This window comes from Lutra lutra, chromosome 18, assembly GCF_902655055.1.
Source record: "Lutra lutra chromosome 18, mLutLut1.2, whole genome shotgun sequence".
NCBI lineage: Eukaryota > Metazoa > Chordata > Mammalia > Carnivora > Mustelidae > Lutra > Lutra lutra.
Genome location: NC_062295.1, coordinates 6,107,713 through 6,131,460, shown reverse-complemented (window position 1 = coordinate 6,131,460; position 23,748 = coordinate 6,107,713). Strand labels below are relative to the sequence as shown.

The following is a 23,748-nucleotide window of genomic DNA, read 5'->3' as shown; positions in this document are numbered from 1 at the left end:
AAAGAGTTTAGGGGGTGCCTGGGTGGCTCAGTGGGTTAAGCCTCTGCCTTCCGCTCAGGTCATGATCCCAGGGTCCTGGGATCGAGCCCCGCATTGGGCTCTCTGCTCAACAGGGAGCCTGCTTCCCCCTTCCCCTCTGCCTGCCTCTCTACCTACTTGTGATCTCTCTCTCTCTGTCAAGTAAATAAATAAAATCTTTTTAAAAAAAGGAAGAAATAAAGAGTTTAAGACACAGAGATGCTGTGCAGCAAATATCAGGTACTCCATAAATTATGGTTTTTAAGAAACCCTCCAAAGACCGTCCTTGATTTCTGTATCCATGGGCTGCACTGCTGTGGACACACAGACCCTTTTAGTCTCCTAGATTCAGGCGTCTTATCTGAGAAAAGGAAAGATGGCTCTATCCAGGCCAAGACCTGAACCCTTAACTGACTGAGCCACACAGGGGCCCCTCTGCTCACACGTTTTACCAAGTTAGGTCCCATGACAGTATGATCGTTCAGAACTTGGAACATTTGCTGGGCCTCCGTCTAGAGTGACCAGGGTTACTGAGCCTCCAAGGTCAGTACCTACAGTACCTACAGTAGGGATGTCACTTAAATTCTCTGATATATATATATCATATATATATATATCTGACATATATACCATATTTATATATATACACACCATATATATGATAAATATATAAAAATCATATTTATATATGATCATATATATACAAATTTTAAAGAAAACAAAAATTATGGAATGAGCCTTGCTTCTCTTTATCCGTTTCTCTCCATCTCCCTCTACCCCTCTTATTTTGTTTCTCTCCCTCTCCCTTTATGCCTTCCCTTCCTTTCCATCTCACTTTTTCCTGTTTTATCCTCTTTACCCAGTTCCACCTCCTCCGTGCTTGCAACCACTGGGGATTTGGCCTGCAGACCTAGGCAATCCCGGGTGGGAGATGAGGGGAAAATGAAGGAGAGAATTATGTGTCTGGCTTATGTCTTCGAGCGGAGGTCACAATGTCCAGCTCTGTCTTTGTCACACATCCATGCATCAGAGGACCTCTGTGGCTTGTCTGGAATTTTAAAGGGAGTATTTGGTCTCCCCTTTGGTCAGTCTTCCTGTTGGTCTGTTTCTCTCTGGGCTGGGTACCCCATGGGGAGGAGGGAGTGACAGAGTAGGTTCAGAATTTTCGCGTTTCAGCCTTTGTTACATTTCCTGTCATCAAAATCCCATCTGCCAGGTCTAATGGGCAACTGCGGCTTTAGGTGGCTCAGTGGCATCTTTGCGAAACCTCCCAGGGCCCGCACTCCTCTTCATCTCTGGTCCTGAGAGAGGGAAAACCCACAGTTACCCGCCAAACCCAGCTCTCTGACGTCGAGCAGCTACACTGTCCCTTGGGGACCTCGCTTCGGTGCCAAATCAAACACCTATTCATCTGAGACATCTTTGCAAGGAGCTACTCTAGGAATGTCCAGGAGGATTTCTTAAGCACCCCGAAGCACTCGCCCTGGCAACTGACAAGACCACTGGTCAGATGAGAAGGCTGAGGCAGAGAAAGTGCCAGGTTCAAGGGCCATGCAGTCAGTGGAAAGACTGCCCGTGTGCTCCCCATGCTGATGGACCAGCCCTTTTTGAGCATTGCGGAAAATCAATCACTGAACCTCCATGTCAGAAATTGATTAAAGGGCAAACCCCAAACCTAGATTAATATGATAGTATCTGAGATTCTCTAGGTGGAATGCACATTCCCAATGCCCTAAATGGGTGTAAATACTCAACTTGAAGTAAGTAAGTCATTTCAAAAACAATGAGACACCAGGTGAGAACCAAACACTGATGGTACAATCTGACACACAGGATGGGGGAACAGTGAAGAGGGAGGACCTTCCCGCAGGGGCTTCCAGAGCTACAATGGCGTGAAAGGACATGTGCCACTGGGAACAGGCAGGCCTATGCCTTTAACTTGAATCCACAGCCAACAAAGGGTAAAGGCTCCCTTTTAGAACCGTCAGCGAGAAACTCTTCTTTCTGAGGGAATTTACCTCGTGCAATTTTGCTGAATCGTTTATTTTTGAACCTCAGTTAGAGTTCTTTGTACTTGTCCTTAAATATGTGTTTTGGATAATTAGGGTGAATTTTCTTTCTACGCAGGGTGTGCACAGCTGTAGGGGTGGAAAGGGGCTTCTGTGAACTTCTAGAGCCTTGGATTTCTAGGTGGGGGGCTTCTTCTAAGGGAAACACCCTGGACTTTGGGCAAGGAGGGAATCTAAAGGGTTTCTCATCTGAGCCTATGAGAGATGCAGCCAGTCAACTCATGAAATTCAGCAGAGTTTGCAAAAATGAATGTCCTTCAGAGACACAGCAGAAGCTGTACACAGGGACTTTAGTGTAGGTCATGATGGGGATGAGTCTACCCTTGGCAACAGGAGGCGCCTGGGGCTTGGGCAGGTTATAAGGCTTCCTTAACCCTCAAGTTTTTAACCTGCAGAATGGAAACATTCCTGCGAGCCTAACACAGATGCTGGGAAGGCCACAGGAGGTCCCTTCTGTAAAGTTTCCCACAGATGTTTCATTATTGATCTGCCTTATTATGCTTTCAAGACAAAACATGCATAAGTACTCACAACTCCCCTTGTCTTCTGCTCTCAAGGTCTAACCTGGGGCTGATGGCTCAGGGGGTGCCGCCACTGATTTCTCGCCCTTCCTGGGCACAGACAATGTCTGACTCATCTCTGTTTCCCAGCAAGGACCTGGCACACAGTAGGTGTTGATAAATGTTTTCTGAACTAAATGTAATCGGGATCGATGCCCAAAAGGCAGATTCTCTCATTTCCATTGTTTAAAAATACCACGGATTTCCCCTTATGCATTATGTATCTCAGAAATTAATTTATCCAGAACTGTTTTCCAATGCACAGTTTAGTTTCCAAAGGCTCTAGTCTGCATCCAACTGGAAATTTGCACTGGGAGGTCTGGCTAGTCTCTGGCTCTCTCTGTTAATCCCAAGCGCCATTCCTGAGGTGGGTATGAGGGTGAGGGTCTGGGGGAAGTTATATCAGAAACCAGTGTCTCCCGATCCTTACTTTCCTTGGCAAGGTCAGGACAGATGGAGCTCATAGAACCAGGTGCATCTTTCCTTCGTCTTTCCCCTCCAAACCCAGCCCCTCAGAAAAGGCTGCAGGAGAAATACTATAGAGTTGTGGTTTTAGAGCAGGTTGTAGATTCAGGCTTACCATGTACTAGTGATGGGATTGTGGGAAAGACACGAAGTCATGCCAACTCTCCAAACCTCAATTTCCTCACCTTGAAGAGAAGATCATCTACACCTGAAGGCCATTTTGAAGGCTACATTGTAAAAGACTATAGTACCTCAAACTAGAAACAAAAGTTTGCACCTGTGCATATGATATATTACAAAGAGCTTTGGCAGATCCCTTGGTCATTTGATACTTACCTCAACCCTGTGAGCTGGGCAGGGTTTATTATTACTGTGTCCATTTGAAAGATGGGAAAACCAAGACGTAAAGTGTTTCCCCATCATAGCCCCCACTGACTGAGTGCCAACCACATGCCATGCATAGTCATAGACCTTTGCCTGAAATACCCACTTTGTGTTCACAAAAGCCTTGTGAGTTAAGACAATTATAGTCAGAAAAAAATCGAGGCTCCGGGAGATTAAGTAACTTGCTTAGCTTGTTAAGAGGTGGTAGAAGTAGGATTTGATTCAAGGCAATCTGACACCATACTGGTGATCTTACTACCCCTGCACTGAGTGATTTGCATAGGTGAATGCCCTAACTGGAATGAGAAGTGAAGACTTTTAGCTTTAACGTTTTTTTTTCTCCCCACGGCACTATTCGCTGTGACTCAAATATAGAAAAACTGCTTCAGACTAGACCTAAAATATTATCAATTAATTCCAGTCTGGCTCTCCAATTTTTAAAAGGGCACAGATTTAATGTGTCAGAAATTCAGATTCAACTACATTTCATCGCTTGTTTTCTATATGCCAAAGTGCTTCCTTATAAATCGATCCATGGAAGAAGCCCAGTTACCACACGAAATAAGCAGTATTCTGTCCATTTCCAAGATAAAGGAATAGAGGCTTTATAACGATATATCTACATGTCTCACCAACACCTCTAAGTTCACACAGACACGCGCGCGTGCACAAATTTTGATCTCAAATCCTTCTACTCTATATCCACCAAGATCCAGCATTATAAGAATTATAAGAGCTGGCATTTACTCATGCCCAAACTTATAGTCATCCTGGATCCTATATCCACCTTCTTACATCCTGTAGCCCACATGTCCTATCTGGACCCTTGCAGTAGCTCAAGGACGTCTCTTCCTGCCACTCCCCCCCCCATTATTGTGCCCCTCTTATTCATGTCCCACGTTGCTGTCAGGTCACTCCTAAAATCTAATTCTCCAGTGGCCTCCCATTGTGCAAAGAGTGAATATGCAAACCTGTAATGTGGCTTACACGTCCTGCAGGAGTGTTTTCCTGGCCACTTCTTCTTCCTCATTTGGGCTATCTTCTCCCTGCCTCTCAAGCCTGCCACATGCACATTCTTTCATTTGACTTTGTTTGCCAAGTTCCTGCCAAAGGTGTGGTGGTTACCAACCAGCTCCACCGATGACAAGAGCCCTGGTTTGTGTCATTGCCAATTTCCATGGCGTTAAGTGCGCTCACTATCGCCCTATCGGACTAACACGGCGTCCCTGTCACGTGGGGAAGCGATGTGCACTCATGCATAACACCCATCCCGTTCCTTTCTGGCACTTTCTACAACTGTGATTATTTAATTATGCAGGTGGTTTCTGTTTGTTTGTATTCCATGTTTGGTCCTGGACTATCACTCTCATATCTCCACGGCCTGACACTGTGCCTCTCATACAGCAGGAACTCAAGACATTTCCACGAATAAATAAAGGACACACGATTCTCGAGTATCTACCTTATTCCAGATACTGTGATTGGCATGAAGAATAAATAAGACAAGGCAGCGACATCCTTATGGACTTCATAGATTTATGGCAAAAATAAAGTTTTAAATGATTCTAAGATTATTGGATGTCACTGAATAGATTAACACAATTTTGACATACAGTCTAAATTCAACGAACATTATTTTTGGATGTCAAAGGGGTGAATTCTCAAGCTGTGTGCAGCATGTCAAGAAGGCGCCAACCATGGTTTTGACATGTTATCATGAAAGGGTTTACAGATGGACAGAAGTTGGGAATAAGGGTAGAGGTCTCCCAGAATCTCTGGCAAAGGCGATTACAAATACTTCGGCATTTAATTCCAGCATGGGAGTCATCCCTTCCAACTGTCTTAGCTCCCTCCTGATGTCTTCAAACCCTGGGTAATTTTCAAACTATGCTCAGGTTTCAGAAACTGTTCCCACTGCCAAGCATGCAATTTACCACGAGATGCCCAGGAATCTGGCTCGCCGACATCCCCACCGTGAATAAAGATGATGCGGACCAACTGCTTGTATCTATGGAAACCTAAGTGACTGTGAAGGTAGACCCCAGGCTCCCAGGCACAGAAAGGGCCTGTGAGCCCAGCCACCCTGAGCTGGCCCAAGGAAATGATGGGAAATTCAATTTCAGAAGGGCTGTTTGCAAAGTAATCCAATACATTATGGTGTGTGCATTATTATTGTATTATATTGAGTAATATCACATTTAAAGAGATTTCATAGCATCATAGCTGTGCACAAGGGAATATAAAAGCGGTTAATAAAACAGAGAAGTACAATTTCCCTTCAGTGTTAGTTATGCTCCTATTATATGCAGAATAATAATCAGAGGTCCACTTAGCTTGACTTGGGAAGTAACGGATGTGTAATTACCTCGCGTCTACGGTGTCATTATCAAGGGCTCAGTCCCAGTATCAGATCACTGTGCGACCCCAGGAAGCCTGCAGACTCGAAGCCCAAGCAGCAGGTACCAAATCGCAGGGCTTCCTAAAGCCACACGCACATCTCGGGATGGGCTGAGGTGCCCGCACAGCCCCGGCTGGGCTCCGTGCTGGAATTCAGCTGCCACATGGAGCCCAGATCGTGTTTGCTGGAATCTCCCTCTGCCATGGGTACCCTCCTACCCTTGGAGCCCTTATTTTTAAAAGAAAACATGGGGTTCCCCACCCCCCAGTATCTCCCTCTGCTGAGCTTGAGAAGGCTAGCAGGCAAAAAATATTCTCGGCGGGTCTGTTGAGAACCACAGAAGGATCTTCAGTGACTGTTTACTGAAAACCAACCTTCAGGGCCGCTACTCAGGCCTCCAGAGGCTCTTTTTGGGATCAGTCATTCTAGCTGCAGAAGACTTGGTCCTGGGCCTCAACACATTGGATGTGTCAGGTCCAGGGCTGGGTATCAGTTGTCTACTTCAGTCAAGAGTTGGTTCTACCAGTTGTGCCCATGAGCGTGAAAGAGCTACCACGGCCTCTCAGAGCCGTGCCTTCCCATCAGCCAGGACTGGCTTTGAGTTCTGGGCTCATCACTTCCCATAAGGGCCATCGACATAACCTCTCTGGGTCTCTGTTTTCCTTGACCCGGGAAATGGGGACAACCCTAACGGCCAATAGGTTTCAGATTAATGAACTTAAAGCCTGAATACATTGGCCACCACTATTATCATCAACCCATTAATAATAACAACTGTGATATTCATTCCACGACCTCAGAAGAATATAGCATTTACTAATCCAGCTTGGATTTAAATCAGAGACAGCAATAATATAGGTTTTGATCCTTGAGAAAACAGGGGCTGTGTGTGTGTGTGTGTGTGTGTGTGTGTGTGAGAGAGAGAGAGAGAGAGAAAGTGTATCTAAGGGTAGGAGATGCTATATTTCTGATATAAGTCTGATATTCATGGAATTCTGGCATTACACAGACATTTAATTTCTTGCCAGAGTTCCAAAGGGAAGGCCAGTTTGATGAAGGAGAAAGAATAAAAGAAACGTAATTCACCGGCCAGGGGAGAAATTGGAAATATTTTATTAAAAAATAATCCAGAAGACCCACCTGACCCAGTCAAACTTGAATGCCTACCAAGACTCGTAAGCTTGATAAAATACTGTAGGGAGTGGTGGTGACTGCAGCAAATAGCCCCGAGAGACAGCCCACCTTCAAGATTAGCACACAGTGGCTGGGTTCTGTCGAACTTTTCCCTTTTTTAATCAGAGCCAGATTGGATTGTGAAATCTCCCATTCTAAAATGTAGGCAATTCATTCCATTTGTGAACTCAACAAAACAGGCCTGAGGTCTAAATAAAGCCAGCAGGTCAACAATATGTCAACCTTGGCCTAGATCAGGCATCGGCAAACCTTTTAAGGAGAGGAAAATAGTAAGTATTATCAGCTCACTGGGTTATACGTCTGCTGTAATTACTCGGCTTTGCAAAAGCAAAGCAGCATAGACAACTCATGAATGAGCCGGTGCGACTGTGTTCCAATAAAATTTTATTGACAAAAACAGTCAGCGGGCCACTACTGGCCCATTGGTCATAGTTGGCTCACTTCTGGCCTGGCTTAGCACAGATACTAAAGATCTGGGGAAGGTTAGCGAGAAAAGGGAAAAGGGCTCTTTGGGTCCCGTGGACAGCTGGATCAGGCAGAAAGACAGCAGACAGCCAAGGTTTGAAGTCCAGGCAATGCCGCAACTCTCCTTTTCAACCTCCGACCAGGTCCCCTCTAGTCTTTGTCAAGAGTGCCAGTGGCTCAAAACAGGAGAAGGCCCCCAAATCCAAGGACTAATGTAGCTTGCTTGCTTTCTGCCTCCAACCTTCCACCCCTGGAGTCAAGGAGGCTCTTGTTCCCAAGCCTGCCCAACCCTCATCTTCTCTTTCCCTTTGGTGAGGCCAGATGGGTGTCACCCAGAGACAGCGCCTGGAACCCCAGGCAATTCCTTGCATAATTGCTAACCCGGCTCCCGGTTCCCACGGGCAATCTGGGAAGAGGGAAGGAGGGGATGGGACCCACCTCCTGTCACTCCTGTGCTGCTGTTACCACTGCTTTTCTTAGTAAGAAAATGGTAGTTAATTTCTTCCCCTAAAAAAGGCCACGGAACAATCTCTTTAAATTACAGTGTTACGATGTGAAGCAAAGATGCAGAAGTCAAATACAATTTGGGTTATAATTAGCGATTTCCTTGTAGCAAGTTTCTCTGGGAGATCCAGGCTTCCTTAGTCAGCTTGCCAACTGGTTTGAGGCCTTTTTCACTGTGGGGCCCCTGGATGCCCTGGGGGTATGGGCAGTGTTTGGGGGATGGGAGGAGAGGGAGAGAGAGAGAGAAAAAAACAGTGTGTGTGTGTGTGTGTGTGTGTGTGTGTGTGTGTGTGTGAATTGAGGCAGTTTTGAGTTAAACACAGAATTATGGGGGACAAAGATTATTAACACATTTGTCTGCTATGATATAATTAAAACAGCAGAGAATGTCATTTAGGTAAAACAAACTACTTCTGATGGGGAAGTCACACAATGTGGGTTTAAGAATCTGCCAGACCTCTGGCTGCATTTACTGTCTTCCCTTTATTAGCTGTATGGCCTTGGGGCAAGTGACTTAACATCTGTGCTTCTGTTTCCTCATCCATAATTCTGGTATCTTCACATCCATCCATCCATGGGCTGTGGAATGTGAAGAAAATGAGCCACGTAGTGCTTGGCTCATGGAGTGGATTCTGGAGTCAGATTGGCTCCCTTTACATCCCTGCTTTGCCCCATTGGCTTTGTGATGTGACCTTGGGCAGTCTCCTTGATTTTTCTATGCTCTGGTTCTCTCACTTAGGTAACAAGGCGTCAGTTATGATCCCTGTCTCCTCTGGATGCTGTAAGATTCACTCAGGTCATTAACATAAGGTTTGTAGCATCACTGCACTGGGCATCTAGTACATGCTCACTAAACACTAGTTACCGTTCCCCATATGTTATTAATAAATGACAGCTGCCATTTTTAAAAATTATTTCCAGCCCAAGAAATTTCCATTTGTTTTTCTACCAATTTATATGTTTCACTTTTTAAAAAGATGAGGGTAGTCCAAACTTTTTGAATTGTATTATTTGCAACTCACTCTATACATTTTTTCAAAGGAAAAAAAAAAAAACTGCTTTTTTACTCCCAAAACAAGTCTGAAACTGTTAAGGCTTTAAATCGCTTTGGTCCCAATGGCCTGATTTGTTTAGATCTGTCCAGGCTACAAACCTTGGTCTATGAAGAACAAATTGGTCCACGAGGCTTTGTCCCAAGGACATCGAGATCACATAAAAAGTAGGTCCTCGAACCTGATCCATTCCTGATGCAAGAGGGATGGTTTATTGTGTGGGTTGTGATGACCTTCTCTCCAAAGTCCAGGAGTTGAAGAGTCCCTAGGATTCGTGGGATCTCCATTCTGCTTGGCTCACCTCCCAGGCTCACCTGTCTCCGAGGGCTTTGGTGGGCCTTCTACGGAGGGCAGAGCCCAGACTTGGAGCTTTTGCCCCTCAGGGAGCTTGTGTGGTAACTTGGACATAGCTGTACATGAAAGGTTATAATTTGACAATCTGACAGCCTCTGTCCTCAACCAGCGATTCAGACGAGAGCTGGTTGGAACATAGAAAGCCCTGAATGAGCACAGCCCCCTTGACCTCAACAGCAGGGTCAGCAAGAGAGAAGGAGGGTAAATACTCTTTTTAGAAGTCTGGAAGCCTTAATGAGAGTCAGGCCCTGCAACCTCTGAGTAGGAACCAAAGTAAGATATCAAAGAGAAAGGGAGCCCCAAGTTGCACAGCCTGACCCGCTCCTAAAGACACCGGGCTTTGTCCATTTCGGGGCACAGAAAACCCCAAGTAAGTGAATTTTGAAAACTACTACAGAATCCAGGAGATGGAGGGGGAAAAGGATGGTCACGGCCAGTAGAATCCATAGTGGGGGAAGTGGTACAGTGGAAATTTTCTTTTGGGACATCCCTGCTGTCACGTTCCCTCTCTGAACCATGGGATCATTCGTAAATGAAGCAGACAGACAGGACAGTTGTTTCAAGCTCGAACCTTCTATGATTGTCTACACTGTCATGAGGAAGCATCCACGCTATCTTTTTCATATACCTGTAATGAAGGATTAAAACTCCTAACTTACCTCTTGGTTAAAAAAAATAAATTAAGATTCCAAGACTAAGTCAGGGCTTATTTTCAGAAGCTGGGCAGATAACAAAAATGAGTGAAACGGAAGTGAACAAGAGAACACACAAAATTCCAGATAGCTGCTTACTTAAAAAAAAAAAAATCAAAAGATACTGTAATGCTGGGTTAGCAGTTCAATATGACAGTGACTGGATGGGAGGATGGGGGTGCCCCTTTGGACGGTCCATGAGTTCTCTAAACCACCCCAGTGTTCCCACCAAGGGGTCACATAGCACCTTGCCTATGGTTTTATCTTTCCTATGTTAATGGAGAAAATTAATGATTTCTTTTGCCTACATCTCCATTGTAAACCAGTCTCTCTCAAACATGTACTTTGCTTGCCTAGACATGAAAGGATTTGTGTTTCAGCCCTTGACTTGTATGATCTCCTATCTGTACAGTGAGAAGATGGACCAGGCAGAGTCTTTGGTTCCTCCGGCTCTAACATGCCAAGGGTCTGGCCACAGCACCCAGGAGCCCTCAGTTAAAAGAGCGTAGTCAACTAGCTTCTCCAGCCAAGAACCCAAATAGAGCACAGAATTCCTATGAACTCACTACAGACTTGTAGAATATATGGCCACCAATTAAGAGCATGAGCTATGGTTGGCTGATGAGTGATTCAAATACCATGCACAAAACAGATGACTGCCTGCTTCCCAAGTTCATTTAAAAACAAACAAAAAAAACCATGCAAAAGCAACAAAACCACCTAATGGGGCTATAAGCCATGCAAAGGCAATTAGGTTTTTCGAACACCTAGACCAGCTGCTTGTCCAGCTCAGACAGCCCACTCCATCTTCAGATCATCCCACCATCGACCCAACTCTTTAGGACTACACCGTGTGCTGATACTTGCTCCAAGACTATCATCTCCATCAAGGGTAGAGACTGCTTAGTCATCCCAAGAGTGTAAAGTTAATGACAACGAGTACGGTTGTGATGGAGAGAAAGCCAAGGTGAAACACTTCAAGTGCCTAGTAGACCTGTGACTCAAACACGACAATCAAGTCCCCCGAGGGAAACACCAAGTCACTCCCGGAGTATGTCTGATCTTTCCTTACTTAGCAAAAGCAAGGTGGCTTTGAGCCTTACAAACAAAACGCCAAATGTGTATTTCCCTAATAAATCTAAGCCCTGCGTGTGCATGGACCTAATTAGCTCAATGACTAGCGGCTACCCCTCTGTGGGACTCAGACACGAGTGGTTGGAAGCCATTCATTTGAAAATCATTAAATGTAAGAATCACTTGTAAAATAAATGTGGGGATTTTTGAGTCTTGGTCTGGTTCTTTTTTTTTTTTTTTTAAAGATTTTATTTATTTGACAGACAGAGATCACAAGTAGGCAGAGAGGCAGACAGATAGAGAGAGAGGGGGAAGCAGGCTCCCCGCAGAGCACAGAGCCTGATGTGGGGCTCGATCCCAGGACACCGGGACCATGACCTGAGCCGAAGGCAGAGGCTTTAACCCACTGAGCCGCCCAGGTGCCCCTCTTGGTCTGGTTCTTAACAGAAAGTTATACAATTCTTAGGATGAATTTATTCTCCTAAAGAATTCTGAGAATGAAAAATTCAGGACAGAAGAGGATACTTGGCCTTTTAGGAATGATGTGATTTTTTTCTCAAAACGGTCATGGTTCCTATGGTAGAACGTCTACCGTGTGCCTGTTACTGTGAAGCCTTCCCTCAGCATTATCTCCTCAGGACGTCACTGCTGCTCTAAGACTCACATATACGGAGGCCGCAAGTGAGGCTCAGAGAGGTTACGTCACACGCCAATGGTCCCACTCTGCGTCAGAATTGGAGTGGGAAATTCAGGCTCTGCACTCGATTCTTCTCCACATTCTTAACAATACCAAATGGTATTTATTTCTGTCCTGTCGTGAGAACCTTCACTTCCACTGGATCCCAAGGCCATAACCCTAGTACTGTGACAGGACATGACACACATGGGTCTCTCATGCTCCCCGCCAGGCCACCCCCTCAGAGTTATCCTAATCATGCCTTTGGACCCATCAGGACTAGGAATCGGTGAATAGGGGCTTTAGAATGGTAAAATCACCCTGGTATTGGAGAACGAAGGCCTTTAATTTACCCTGAAAGCCATGGACCATTTATTTGAGCTCTCCGGGAGGCAGAAGCATAATACTTTGGCCTCGTGAGGGAACAAGGGGCTGTTCCTGTGTCCTTAAGGTAAATGTGAACCTTAGGCAAATAGAACTAGTGTGGACAAAACAGCTCAGCCACACTGTCATCTGAAAAGACAATTGTGAAGCCACCGAAACGTGTTATTGGAGTTTGCTCAAGGCATGGGTCTCAAATAAGAGCACAGGCTAAGCCTGTAATATTGCACATGCTTGGGTCTGCTGGGGTCCTCCCCAGGGTGGGAAGGGTGATTCCCAGGCAAAGCATTCCCTATAATTTATGCAGAGAAAAGCCTAGCTTGAAAGCCTGGGCGTGACTGGGGATGCTTTCTCGGCTTCGAGCCCTCGTTAGGACTTTTTGGTCTTGAGTCTGGTTTGGAGCTCTAGCTTTTCCCTATTGGCTACAATGAACTTCAGGAATTTCCTTGCCTTGGTTCCTTATATACTGCTTCATATGGGGATGATAATGCTTCATATATACTTTTTTTGGGGGGGTGATAGAAAGTCAAGATAACCTCAGATTGTGCGTGAAAAGTGCTTAGGACATAGTCTGACACTCACTGAGCAGAGACTATGAATTTTGAGATCGCTATTCCCTGTTTCCTGTTTTGATGTGGCTACCCCAGCCTATCTTTAGGCATCCCTCAAGGATTTTGCTAAACTTTAAATGTGAGCCAGTGAGGCCAAAGTCCCCCACCAGAGAGAGGAACTCTGTGGTGTTCTCTGATGCAGCTCTGAGGGCTGTTTAGAAGGGAAGAGGAAGGGGGTTTGGAGAAGGGCAGAGGCCCAGAGGAAGAAGAGAACATTCGGGATAATAAAACCAGAGAGGTCACATGGGGGAGCCCAAATGGGGGAGCAGAAGATCGAATTCCAACACATCAGAGTCCAGGTTCTTCAATGACCTGCTACTTTAAATTGGAGAGCAGGGCTGAAGAATCCAGAAGAATTCTAGATTGTTCGCCCCAGCCTCGGGCCCTGGTCACCTATGCTGCAAGCCTGGGAGCCCTTGTAGGGAATACCCTGGAGACTGAGGGGAGAGCCAGACTTGGACATGAAACAGACCTGGGCAAAGCTCTCCGCTCTGCCACGCACAACTCTCCCAAACCCACAGCGTCCGTGGCCTCCCTGAGCCTCTGCTTGCCCAGTGTAAAATGGGAATACGGCTGTCATTTAAAGGGCTTGGTGTGGAGGCAAAACATGAGGAGGTGTGCACGGCCTCTACCACGGTCTATGGACCACAGCAGGCCTCAGTCGATGGCGCCGCACCTTCCTTTCCCTCTTCCCCGACAGCAGACAACTCTCAAACTATTTTAACTCTGTTCTTTTGGGAAGAGGAATTAGACATGCAGAGATCTGATTTAGAGATAGAAAGACAGAAGAGAGACTGAGAGAGAGAGAGAGACAGACAGACAGACAGACAGAAATACAGACACACACAGAGAAACAGGCCAGCAGGCTGCTACAGATTGAATGTTTGTGTCCCCCAAATTTCACATGGGGAAATCCTACCCGCCCCCATGGTGATGATATTGGGAGATGGGGCATGTGGGAGCTGATCAGGTCATAAGAGTGGATCCCTCAGAAAGAAGCCCCAGAGAGCTCGTTGTTCCCTCCCACCACGTGAGGACACAGTGGGAAGTTCGCCCTCACCAGACGTGGCCAGCACCAGTGCCATAGTCTCGGACTTGTCAGCCCCACAACCCTGGGAAATGACCGTCTGCTGTTTATAAGGCACCCAGCTTGTCATACTTTGGTTAGCATCCCGAATGGACCAAGACACAGGCATATGCTCCCAGTGTCACAAGACATTTCTGGAAGGAAATATAAGGAATTGGTAACTTATTTCTGGCAGGGAGATGGAAAGAACTGGGCTTGTGGGCACTAAGAAATTTTGGTCTCCATTGTAGACCCTTTTCTAAAATGCGGTATTTTTGTTTGTTTGTTTGTTTGTTTTTAAAGATTTATTTATTTGACAGACAGAGATCACAAGTAGGCAGAGAGGCAGGCAGAGAGAGAGAGGGAAGCAGGCTCCCTGCTGAGCAGAGAGCCCGATGTGGGGCTCGATCCCAGGACCCTGAGATCATGACCTGAGCCGAAGGTAGAGGCTTTAACCCACTGAGCCACCCAGGCGCCCCTAAAGTGTTTTTTTTTTTTTAACTGTAAACCTGAGTTGCTTTAAAATAATAGTAATTTAATGTATAATAAATAATTAAAGCTAATTTAATAATTTAATATAATAATATCAACAGCAGCAGCAGCAGCTAATGGACAAAAAGGAATCTGCTGAGTTTTCTCCACACCTCAGCAACACACCTGGCTTCAAAAGCAGCGCCAGTCTTGGGGCGCCTGGGTGGCTCAGTGGGTTAAGCCGCTGCCTTCGGCTCGGGTCGTGATCTCAGAGTCCTGGGATCGAGCCCCGCGTCGGGCTCTCTGCTCGGCAGGGAGCCTGCTTCCCCCTCTCTCTCTGCCTGCCTCTCTGCCTACTTGTGATCTCTCTCTGTCAAAAAAAAAAAAAAAAAAAGCAGAGCCAGTCTTTAAAGGGGAGGAGAACAGGGACACCTGGGTGGCTCAGTGGGTTAAAGCCTCTGCCTTTGGCTCAGGTCATGATCTCAGGGTCCTGGGATCTGAGCCCCACATCAGGCTCTCTGCTCGGCAGGGAGCCTGTTTCCTCCTTTCTCTGCCTGCCTCTCTGCCTGCTTGTGATCTCTGTCTGTCAAATAAATAAATAAAATCTTAAAAAAAAAAAAAAGAAAGAAAGAACGAAAGGGGGGATGAGAACAGGAAATCACTACCAGCCAATGTCTTCACTTATTAAACGTATTAAGGAACCCTGGAGACCCAGTTGACACTATAGTTAGCAGAAGCTGAGGGTCAGGGACTTGGCTCCTTAAGGAGTTCCTGTCCCTGTCAACAGAGCCCGGAGCCCGGGGACCTAGCTCTAGGACCCACATTTTTTCTCCCATCAGATCCCAGAGCTGGTGGGAGACTTTACACAGACTGTAGAGGGGTTAAAAATAGAAGTTGAGTTGCTATTGGAGATACATGGAGAATTCACTACTTGCAAATCTCTAATTATAATATGTCAAGAGTAAAATACCTTGTCAGGAGTGGTAGCTAAGAGAACAGAATATTGACTCTGTCAACACAGTGATCCACGATTGTTTGGAGGCCTACACGGAATAGACATCCAGCAGAAAAATGTCCTGCAGGGACTCATCTCAGCCCTTGGGGAATGGAGAGGATGACCTGGTAAGTCTTTTCTGTCTGTACTTTCCTCCGCTCTGGATGCCTCCCGCTCCCCTTTTACAGATTCTGCACTTCGTGTTAAATCATGTGCATATATTAGATGTTCTTGGAGCCTACCAGATGGATGGATGTTTTCTCGTACCCAAAACTACTTGGTTTCTCAAAGAAATGACGTCCTCGACAGTGCCCTCAGACTGGCATTAAGAACTGTTACAGTTAGAGTGACTCCAGGCACACCGCAACCCTGTGGAGAGTAACCTAGACAAGCTAATACGGGGCCGTGGATCCTAGGGTTGGGAGAACATGGGTCTGACCCACTTAGAGGTGAAATTCCTTCTTAACGCAGAACCTGGAGGGAAGGGAAGGCATGCTCGGTAAACGTGTGAGGATGCAAAGACATTTGGAAATGCACTTGTCATAGACCATGTTCTGCTCGGCCGGGTCAGGAAAGTACAACTAACAAGTAGGTCATGGGCAGCAGAAGCACCCTCCATCTCGGCCAAGACAGAAAAGCATATGCACGAATCGTGTGTAGTAGAAAACAAGATGGCCTCTTTTACGTTCCTGCCCCTCCCCAAGGTCGGGTTAAGCCCCCTCCTTCAGTTCAGAATGGTTCCCTTTGCTTGGAAACTTTTTGTGACAGCATGTGTCACCTGAATGTCGCTGGAGAAAACAAAGGGGCCGGCTAACCAACCCTCCCCAAAGTCACACTCTCCTGGCTTGGAGGGGAACCCGCTGCCCCTCAGATACCCTAGGAATCATCTGAGCCAGATTCTTAGCACCAGTTCTCTATCCAAATTCAGGAATCATTCTATTGCTCCCCCAATCCCACTCTGTCAACTGAAAACACAAAGGCAACAGAGAAGGAACTCCTCACAGGATTTCCTGACTTGGAGATTTCTCTGTGTTCCTGACCTGTCCACTCCTTCTTCTTGCTGTGGTCTGAATGTTTGTGCCTCTCCTCCCCCTCCTCCTCCCCCACCCTACTCACATTTTGTAAACCTAAAGCCCCAGGGATGGTGTTAGGAGATGGGGCGTTAAGGGGTGATCAGGTCATGAGGGGGAGCCCTCATGATTGGGATTAGTGTCGTTACACAAGAGACCCAGAGGGCTCCCCCGCCTCTCCGTCGTGTGAGGATGCAGTGAGAAGGCCTAGCTATGAACCAGGAAGGGGCTCTCACTTGACCACAGTGGCACCTTGATCTTGGACTTCCAGCTTCCAGATCTGTGAGCAACAACTTTCTGCTCTTTGTCACCCTGTCTGTGGGGCTGTATTACCAGCCCGAATGGATTAAAACATGTCTCTCCTATTTCAAAACCGAAATGTTCCCCAGATTTTGCAGGAACCTTATTGGTAGTGGTCCAAAGCTGGAAACAACCCAAAGACCCATCCACGAGTAAATGTATCAACAGACTGTGGAGGGTCCACACAACAGACTTGCTACTTGGCCATGAAAAGCCATGACCTACTAATCTAACAGGTCAGACGAACCTAAAGGCAACGATGCTGAGGGTACGAAGCCAGACAAAGAGGGTACAGCATTGGACTCTGTTGCTCCATACTTCTAGAAGCTAAAAACTACGCTGTAATGAAAGAAGCAGATCCGTTGGTCTCCCTGGGGAATGAGGTAGAGGGCATGGAGGAAGGACTGCAGAGGGATAGGAGAAGCCTTTGAGGGTGATGGAAATGCTGGTTACACCATCTGCACGTACGTCATCCCTCATCAAACTCTGCACTTCTAAATACACGCAGGTTATTGTGTGTTAATTATATATTAATAAAACTGTAAAACATAAAGTATTTTTTCTCCTTTCCTAGGCTACCTGCTGGATGTGTACAGCCTTGGTCACCTTCTCTCCTGGGTTGTCATTCCCCATCTCTTGTTCTCTGTCCTTCCATCTGCCCCGTAGGTACCTTTTCCTTGGCATAAAAGAGGAACCCAAATCCACTCTTGTACAAACTCCTTCCTCTGAACTCTACGCTCCTCAGTTGCTCTCCTCTTTTTCTTGACTGCAAGCGCCTACGATGGGTAGTGCACTCTAACCCCAACCATTCCCATGTACTTCTCAAGTCCTGTCCTCTGGTATCTCTCATCAACACTCCAGGTGCCCTACTTTCTCCCGGTCTCTAGTGATGCCGGCTTCAATAATGTCTTCTGAGTTCACACCAGCCAGGCAGCCCTGCCAACACTCCTCCCGTTCAAACTCCAGTCTGGAGACCCTATTCACGTCCCACTCGGTAGCTCCTTGCCTTCCGAACCTTGCCACCTGTGAGTGTTTCAGTGACCTGCCTGCTCTTCCCTCTAGTTCCAACACTTGGCAAATATACCTGTTTAAGGCTCTCCGTGCACATGGCTCACCGTTAACTTTGACTAGTGTCTTTCTGTTTAATATCATCAGTGAGAAGATCCAAAGCACCTTATCGTTGACTCTGGTGGGCCCATCCTTGGTCTCTGCATTTAGATATGGCGCTTCTCAGTGGCTGAGGCCCCTGATCTCAGCATCAGCCACTGAACAGCCAGAATACCGAGCAAACCAGGGAGAGAAAACGGCTCCCAGGGCTCGTCTGCATGGGACTCATCTGAGAGTCCTTCCGTAGGAATCTGCTATGATATCGGGAGCCTGGACTTGTAGGAACCAAAACTAGAGAATGGAGGTGAGCCAAGGAAGAAGAGACAGACGGATCCTGTTGGAGCCTAGCACATGTATGCCAAGCACCAACCTCGGTCTGAAGGCAGCCCTCCTTCGAGACTTCTTGTTGCATAAGCCAACACATTTCCTGCTGAATTTTCTGTTACTTGCAGCAGCCAGAAGACTATGAAATGTATGTCCCCTCAATGATAGTACCGAGGCACGTCCCTCAGCAAGTATTTCTTCCATCACCGAAATACACTAAAGCCTTAGAAATCCATGCCCTAGACTTACCACATTACAGTCACAACGGAACATGTATCCTATATTCTCTAGCGGACCAAGAATGTCTCTAAGGAAAGAGAGCACGTGTGCTCACCATTTCAAGGCACTGCAGTGCCTGGGGTGCTGTGGACACCCAACACCCCGTGTAAATGTGCGTTGATCTCTAGAGAGCTCTTTCTGGGACAGAAGGATACTGGGCATCCCAACTTCCCAACTGGGTTAAGATCTCCTTTTAGGTATAATCGCTAACCCTTCCTTTTAAGATTTCATTTTCCAGCTCTTCTGGCTCAAACTTCCTCAGTGGCTCCCTCTTGCTCCTGGTGTGGAATTCCACCCACAGATCACAGCCAGCAGGTCTATGGGATACAATCCCTCATGATTATTCCCATTTCATGCTTTGCCCCTGTGCCTCTGGACCTTCTTTTGCATGCCCTGGACATACTGGCGTCTTTTTAGTTTTTTGAACAAGTCAAGATCTTTTCTTTTTTTAAAAAAAAATTTATTAATTTATTTCACAGAGAGATCACAAGTAGTCAGAGAGGCAGGCGGGGGGGGGGGGGGGCGGGAAGCAGGCTCCCCGCTGAGCAAAAAGCCCCATGTGGGGCTCGATCCCAGGACCCTAAGATCATGACCTGAACTGAAGGCAGAGGCTTAACCCACTGAGCCACCCAGGAGCCCCCAACATCTTTTCAACCTGGGGACCTTGACCTTGGTGTTCCTTCTCACTGGAGAGCCTATTTTCTTATTTTAAACATTATCTTCTTGATGAAAGTCCCAGACTACTCACCTGCAGGCAGTCCCCTTGCCAGTCTTAACCCTCCATGGCACCTGTCTTTTCCTCAAGAGCACGAATCACAATCTGTATTTATACAGCTGTTTGACTGATACAAGCTCACTCTATGACTCTCACACTACGTTGTAAAAGGAAAGGATCATCTCTGCTCGGTTTAGCCACATCACCTGGTATGACTCCTGGTCACAGTAGAGGCTTAAAAACATGCACGAATAAATCACTCTCCCAGAGCAGGTTAATATAGTTGGCACATACTGAGGCTTAATAGATAATGTCTGAGTGGACATTATTACATCCTTTTTCAGTCCTAAAAACCTTCTGAAGCCCTGCCAATACTGACTATCACAAAATAACCAAAACCAAATAAACACCAAGCTGGTAGTTTACACAGCCGGTAACAGACACCTGCCAGACCAGCAAACCCATATAATAAACTCGTCCCTGAGTCGGAACAGCCGGATATACACAGGCAATAGCAGCGCTATTCACAAAAATCCTAGGATGGAAACAACTCAAATGCCCATGAGTGAATGGATGGACGAACAAAAGGGACATAGCCTTACAATGGAGTAGTACTCAGTAATAAAAAGGAACAAAGTACTCACACACACTGAAAGCATTCTACTAAGTGAGAGAAGCCAGAACCAAAAGGTCATATGTTGCATGATTCCATTTTTATGAAATATCTAGAATGGGCAAATCCATACAGACTGAAAATCCATCCATCCATCCATTTATAGGAATGGCTGTGTCTCTGTAATGGGTTGGGGTTTCCTTGTGGGGTGATGAAAATGTTCTGGAACTAGATATGGTGACGGTTGCACTTAGCTGTGAATGTTGTCAACCCCACTGAATTAGATGCATTAAGATCGTTACAATGGTAAATTTCATGTCATATACATATTTAACACAATAAAAAAAAAGGTGAAATAGGCAATAGACCATGTTAGAATGTATACTATTTTTCAAAACTCTCCGTATTTTACCTTGAAATGAAGTACCAGGTAGCAAAGTAATAAATGGTTACTTTGAGGGCCAAGAAATAATCTCCTGCTATAAACCAAGAAATTCCCTCACAAATACTGGTTTTCCAGAGGCCTTGGAGCAGAAGAAAAAGGTACAGTTGCCTTCTACCTACAAAATGTTCTGGACTAGCAGTTTGGCGTGCCCAGGCTTCCCATAGAACAAGGAATCCCACAGAACAAGGTTTCTCAAATGAACATATACATCTTGGGACGTGCATGGTTATTTTAGGTCACGTGCACACGAACAAGTGTTTAATTTTAATAACTATTTTTGTTAAGGCTTATCTTTGATTAACAGGCAACAATGCTAGTTTTTAATTTACGGTGGTGATAAAATGTTTCTTTTTTGTTTGTTTGCTTGTTTTCAATCCACTGAATACATTCACATGTAATAAAATAAACTCTTGTCGGTGCAGAAACTAAATAGCCACCCTCGAAATACAGAACATTCTATGACCTTGGAAAATTCTCCAGTGCTGCCCCTTTGTGGCCCAGGCCTCCCTCACCCTATGGCTCGCACAAAACACAGAACATAGGTAAATGTTAAAGGCATGAGGAAGGCTGAAGAAGCTGAAGAAGACGGGGCTGGGTTGGAGAGAAGCTGCAAAGGGGCCTGAGGTTTCTTCCTGGGTGATGGCAACATTCTAAGATTAGATTGTGCCACCGGTGGCACAACTCTGCAAATATATTAGAAACCAATGAATGGTACACCAAAAATGGTTAATCTCCATAAAGCTGTTCAAATTACAAAGTGTATGATTCTTCTAAGAGGACCTAATTCCAGAAAAGGCAAGAGGAACAGAACTAAGATGAAAGCTTCCTTTTATGAATAAAGGCAGTTAAGGAAAAATGTGTTGATTTAAGTAAGTAATAGGAGAGGAGGCCTCTAGACAGGTGAGTTTTGCAAGCTGCTGCGACAGCGCCGGCTTCAGGGGCTGCTGGGGGGCAGGAGCCCCCGTCGGATGGGGCGCGCCCTGCAGTCACCCCCACCCGCTCGGCCGCCCGAGGACCCGCGCCCACTTACTGTGGCGGTGCCCGACACGGTCTGCGCGCTGGTGTCCGCTGCGCTCTGCTCCGAGTGCGTCTGGGCGGGAGGGTACAGGTTTAACGTGTGCTCGGGGACGGTGGTCTGGCCCGTGTACTCTGGCGCGGGGTGGGGGTGAGGGGCCGTGTATTCCGCCGGGATGCCGTTCTGAGGGGGAGCAAACTGGGCTGAAGCGTAAGGCTGAGCCATTGTGTCCGGGGCAGCTGCTGCTTCCTGATTACCCTAAAAAAAATCAGAAAGGGGGAGAGAGGATGAGAGCACTGTGAGAGGGCACCAGACAGATCCCTTCCCTGGGGCCCGAAGACCAGTGCTCCCCGCCACAGTCTGCAGGAGCCGGCACGGTGCCCAGAGCCCGAGGTGGATGCGTTCCCCTTCATCTCCGCCAGGCTCCGTGAGGAAATGGTGCTCAGCATGTATACAGACATGACCCCACTGCACGGATGCAGACATCGAGGCTCAGCAAGGTGGAGTCACTTCCCATCTCCCAGCCCCATAGCCAAAGACGGAGGGTCTGTACTCTGCCCCATCAGATTTTTCTGGCAGATCCTCCTTATTTCATTCCCATTTTGGAACATGCGAGCATGTAGTTGTCTCCAGTGACAGCAGCGCCTTGATTTGATACTTAAAATGCCAAGAGAGATTAAATTGTACGTGTGTGTTCTTGAGAGGAGAGACAATTCATCTAAGCATTTGAATTTAATCAAAGTTTTATGTGACTTGGCTCACATAATAGGATGGGGGGGTCCTTTTAATGGTCACAGTGTGTGTGTGTGTGTGTGTGTGTGAGATGTTCCAATGAAGTGCCAATACGAAGCAGCCAATGGAAATTCAAGACCTAATTTGGACAAAGATGGCACTCTGTGATACTGTGTTCACCATTTTAAGTATCTTTATAAAATGCTAGGCTTGCATCAACCTCATTAATCAATGCCTTCCCCCGCCCCCTGCTTTATTTTTTTTATAAGCATAGAGTATTATATAACAATTCACCCTTCCAATCTAGGCAAAACATGCAGCGTGATCATTACAGTCAAGTCAAAAGAATTAAAAAAAAAAAAACCAAAAAACAAAAACCTGAATTCAAATGCTTCCATTTCAGGAAGCTTCTCTCCTTCTCTCCTCCTACCCAGACCCTCCTCATTACTATACTACCCTGCACACACATACACACACACGCGCACACACAGGCACACACATGCACACATATGCACACTGCAGCAGAAACTGTAACTCAGAGGTCCAATTTTTCTCATGATCTCAAGAGATGGGATTGCACATTCAGAGAGAGAGAGAGAGAGAGAAGCTAAGCAATTAAGCATAGCAGATAGCTGCCTCTCCCATTGTCTGTGGTCAATTAGATGTGACTTCAGCCCTCACAGAATGATACCAGGGCAAGAATGTCAGGATTGCTCACATCTCCTCAGTCCCCACCACCAACATTCGAGAGCCTCTCCAGCTAAAGCAACTTGAGTGCAGCGAAAACATTATGACAGAGAAGGGACCAAAAAAAAAAAAATTATTCTCGGAGCTGCACACAGAGTTTGTGCATTTGTTTAGAGGGGACCTTAATTAGAATGTTAAAGATGACACTTCGGAGAGAACTAAGCTTAGGATAAGTTTAAAACATTTTACAAGTGAAAACATTCCCATCACGCCCTTTCCTCCCCCAGACGAATGTCTCCAAATGTCTATGCCGCTGGGAAAGCAGAAATGTGCAGCTATTGCTTGCTTTCTGCCTAACGTCTTTTCCTCGCGTTTGGGGCTGTGCAGGGTCTCTCCGCACCCTCGCTGGATCCCTGTGCGTGGAGAGTTAACCCTGACCATCGCGGGAAGCTACATTGCCATTGCTGCTTTGTGTGCATCAGTCTTTTCATCAGGAATAACACCTGGTTTCCTGTGAGGAGACACATCCCCTCTCAGCCCACAGAGTACAGATGGGGGCTGAGCCCTGCCTCAACTTACCCCCAGACACAGTCATGTGACCCCGGCTCATCAGAGGGTTTCACGGTCACTGTCACAGGGACATGGGTTCACCTCCATCTAGTGAGTGAGTTCACCTCTAGCAACGTCAAGGAGGCATAATCCGGGAACCTCCCAGGGGTTTGGGGAAGAGGTTCTCTTTCCTCTGGGATTGGCTGCTGTAAAAATAACACAGCCCTGGGGCTGCCCACAATTGCCACTTGAAAAGGACTCACCTAAAGCAGAAGCCAACCCAGAGGGAAACGGAGTCCAGAAATTGAGAAACAGGTCAATTGAGTCCCGGTGACATCATGTGAAGCCTTGGGTCCAACCTTATCTGCAGTTAATAACACCACTGTTTGCTTTAGTTACATGAATCGGTAAATGCCTCAGTTTGTGTCAGATAGTTTTATTTTCTGTCACTTACAACCCAAAGAGTCTGGACTAATAAGAATAG

General features: G+C 46.4%; 1 protein-coding gene across 8 annotated transcripts in view; it reads right to left on the bottom strand.

Moving 5' to 3' along the window:
• The window catches only part of RBFOX1 (RNA binding fox-1 homolog 1), a 2,072,285-nt gene that overhangs the window by 152,594 nt on the left and 1,895,943 nt on the right, over positions 1 to 23,748 (bottom strand). For all 8 annotated transcript variants that reach the window (XM_047713056.1, XM_047713053.1, XM_047713055.1 and 5 more), the window contains one exon: positions 21,312 to 21,554. In XM_047713056.1, the coding sequence (XP_047569012.1) occupies positions 21,312 to 21,554 (243 nt within the window). The remainder of the gene's footprint in view (positions 1 to 21,311; positions 21,555 to 23,748) is intronic.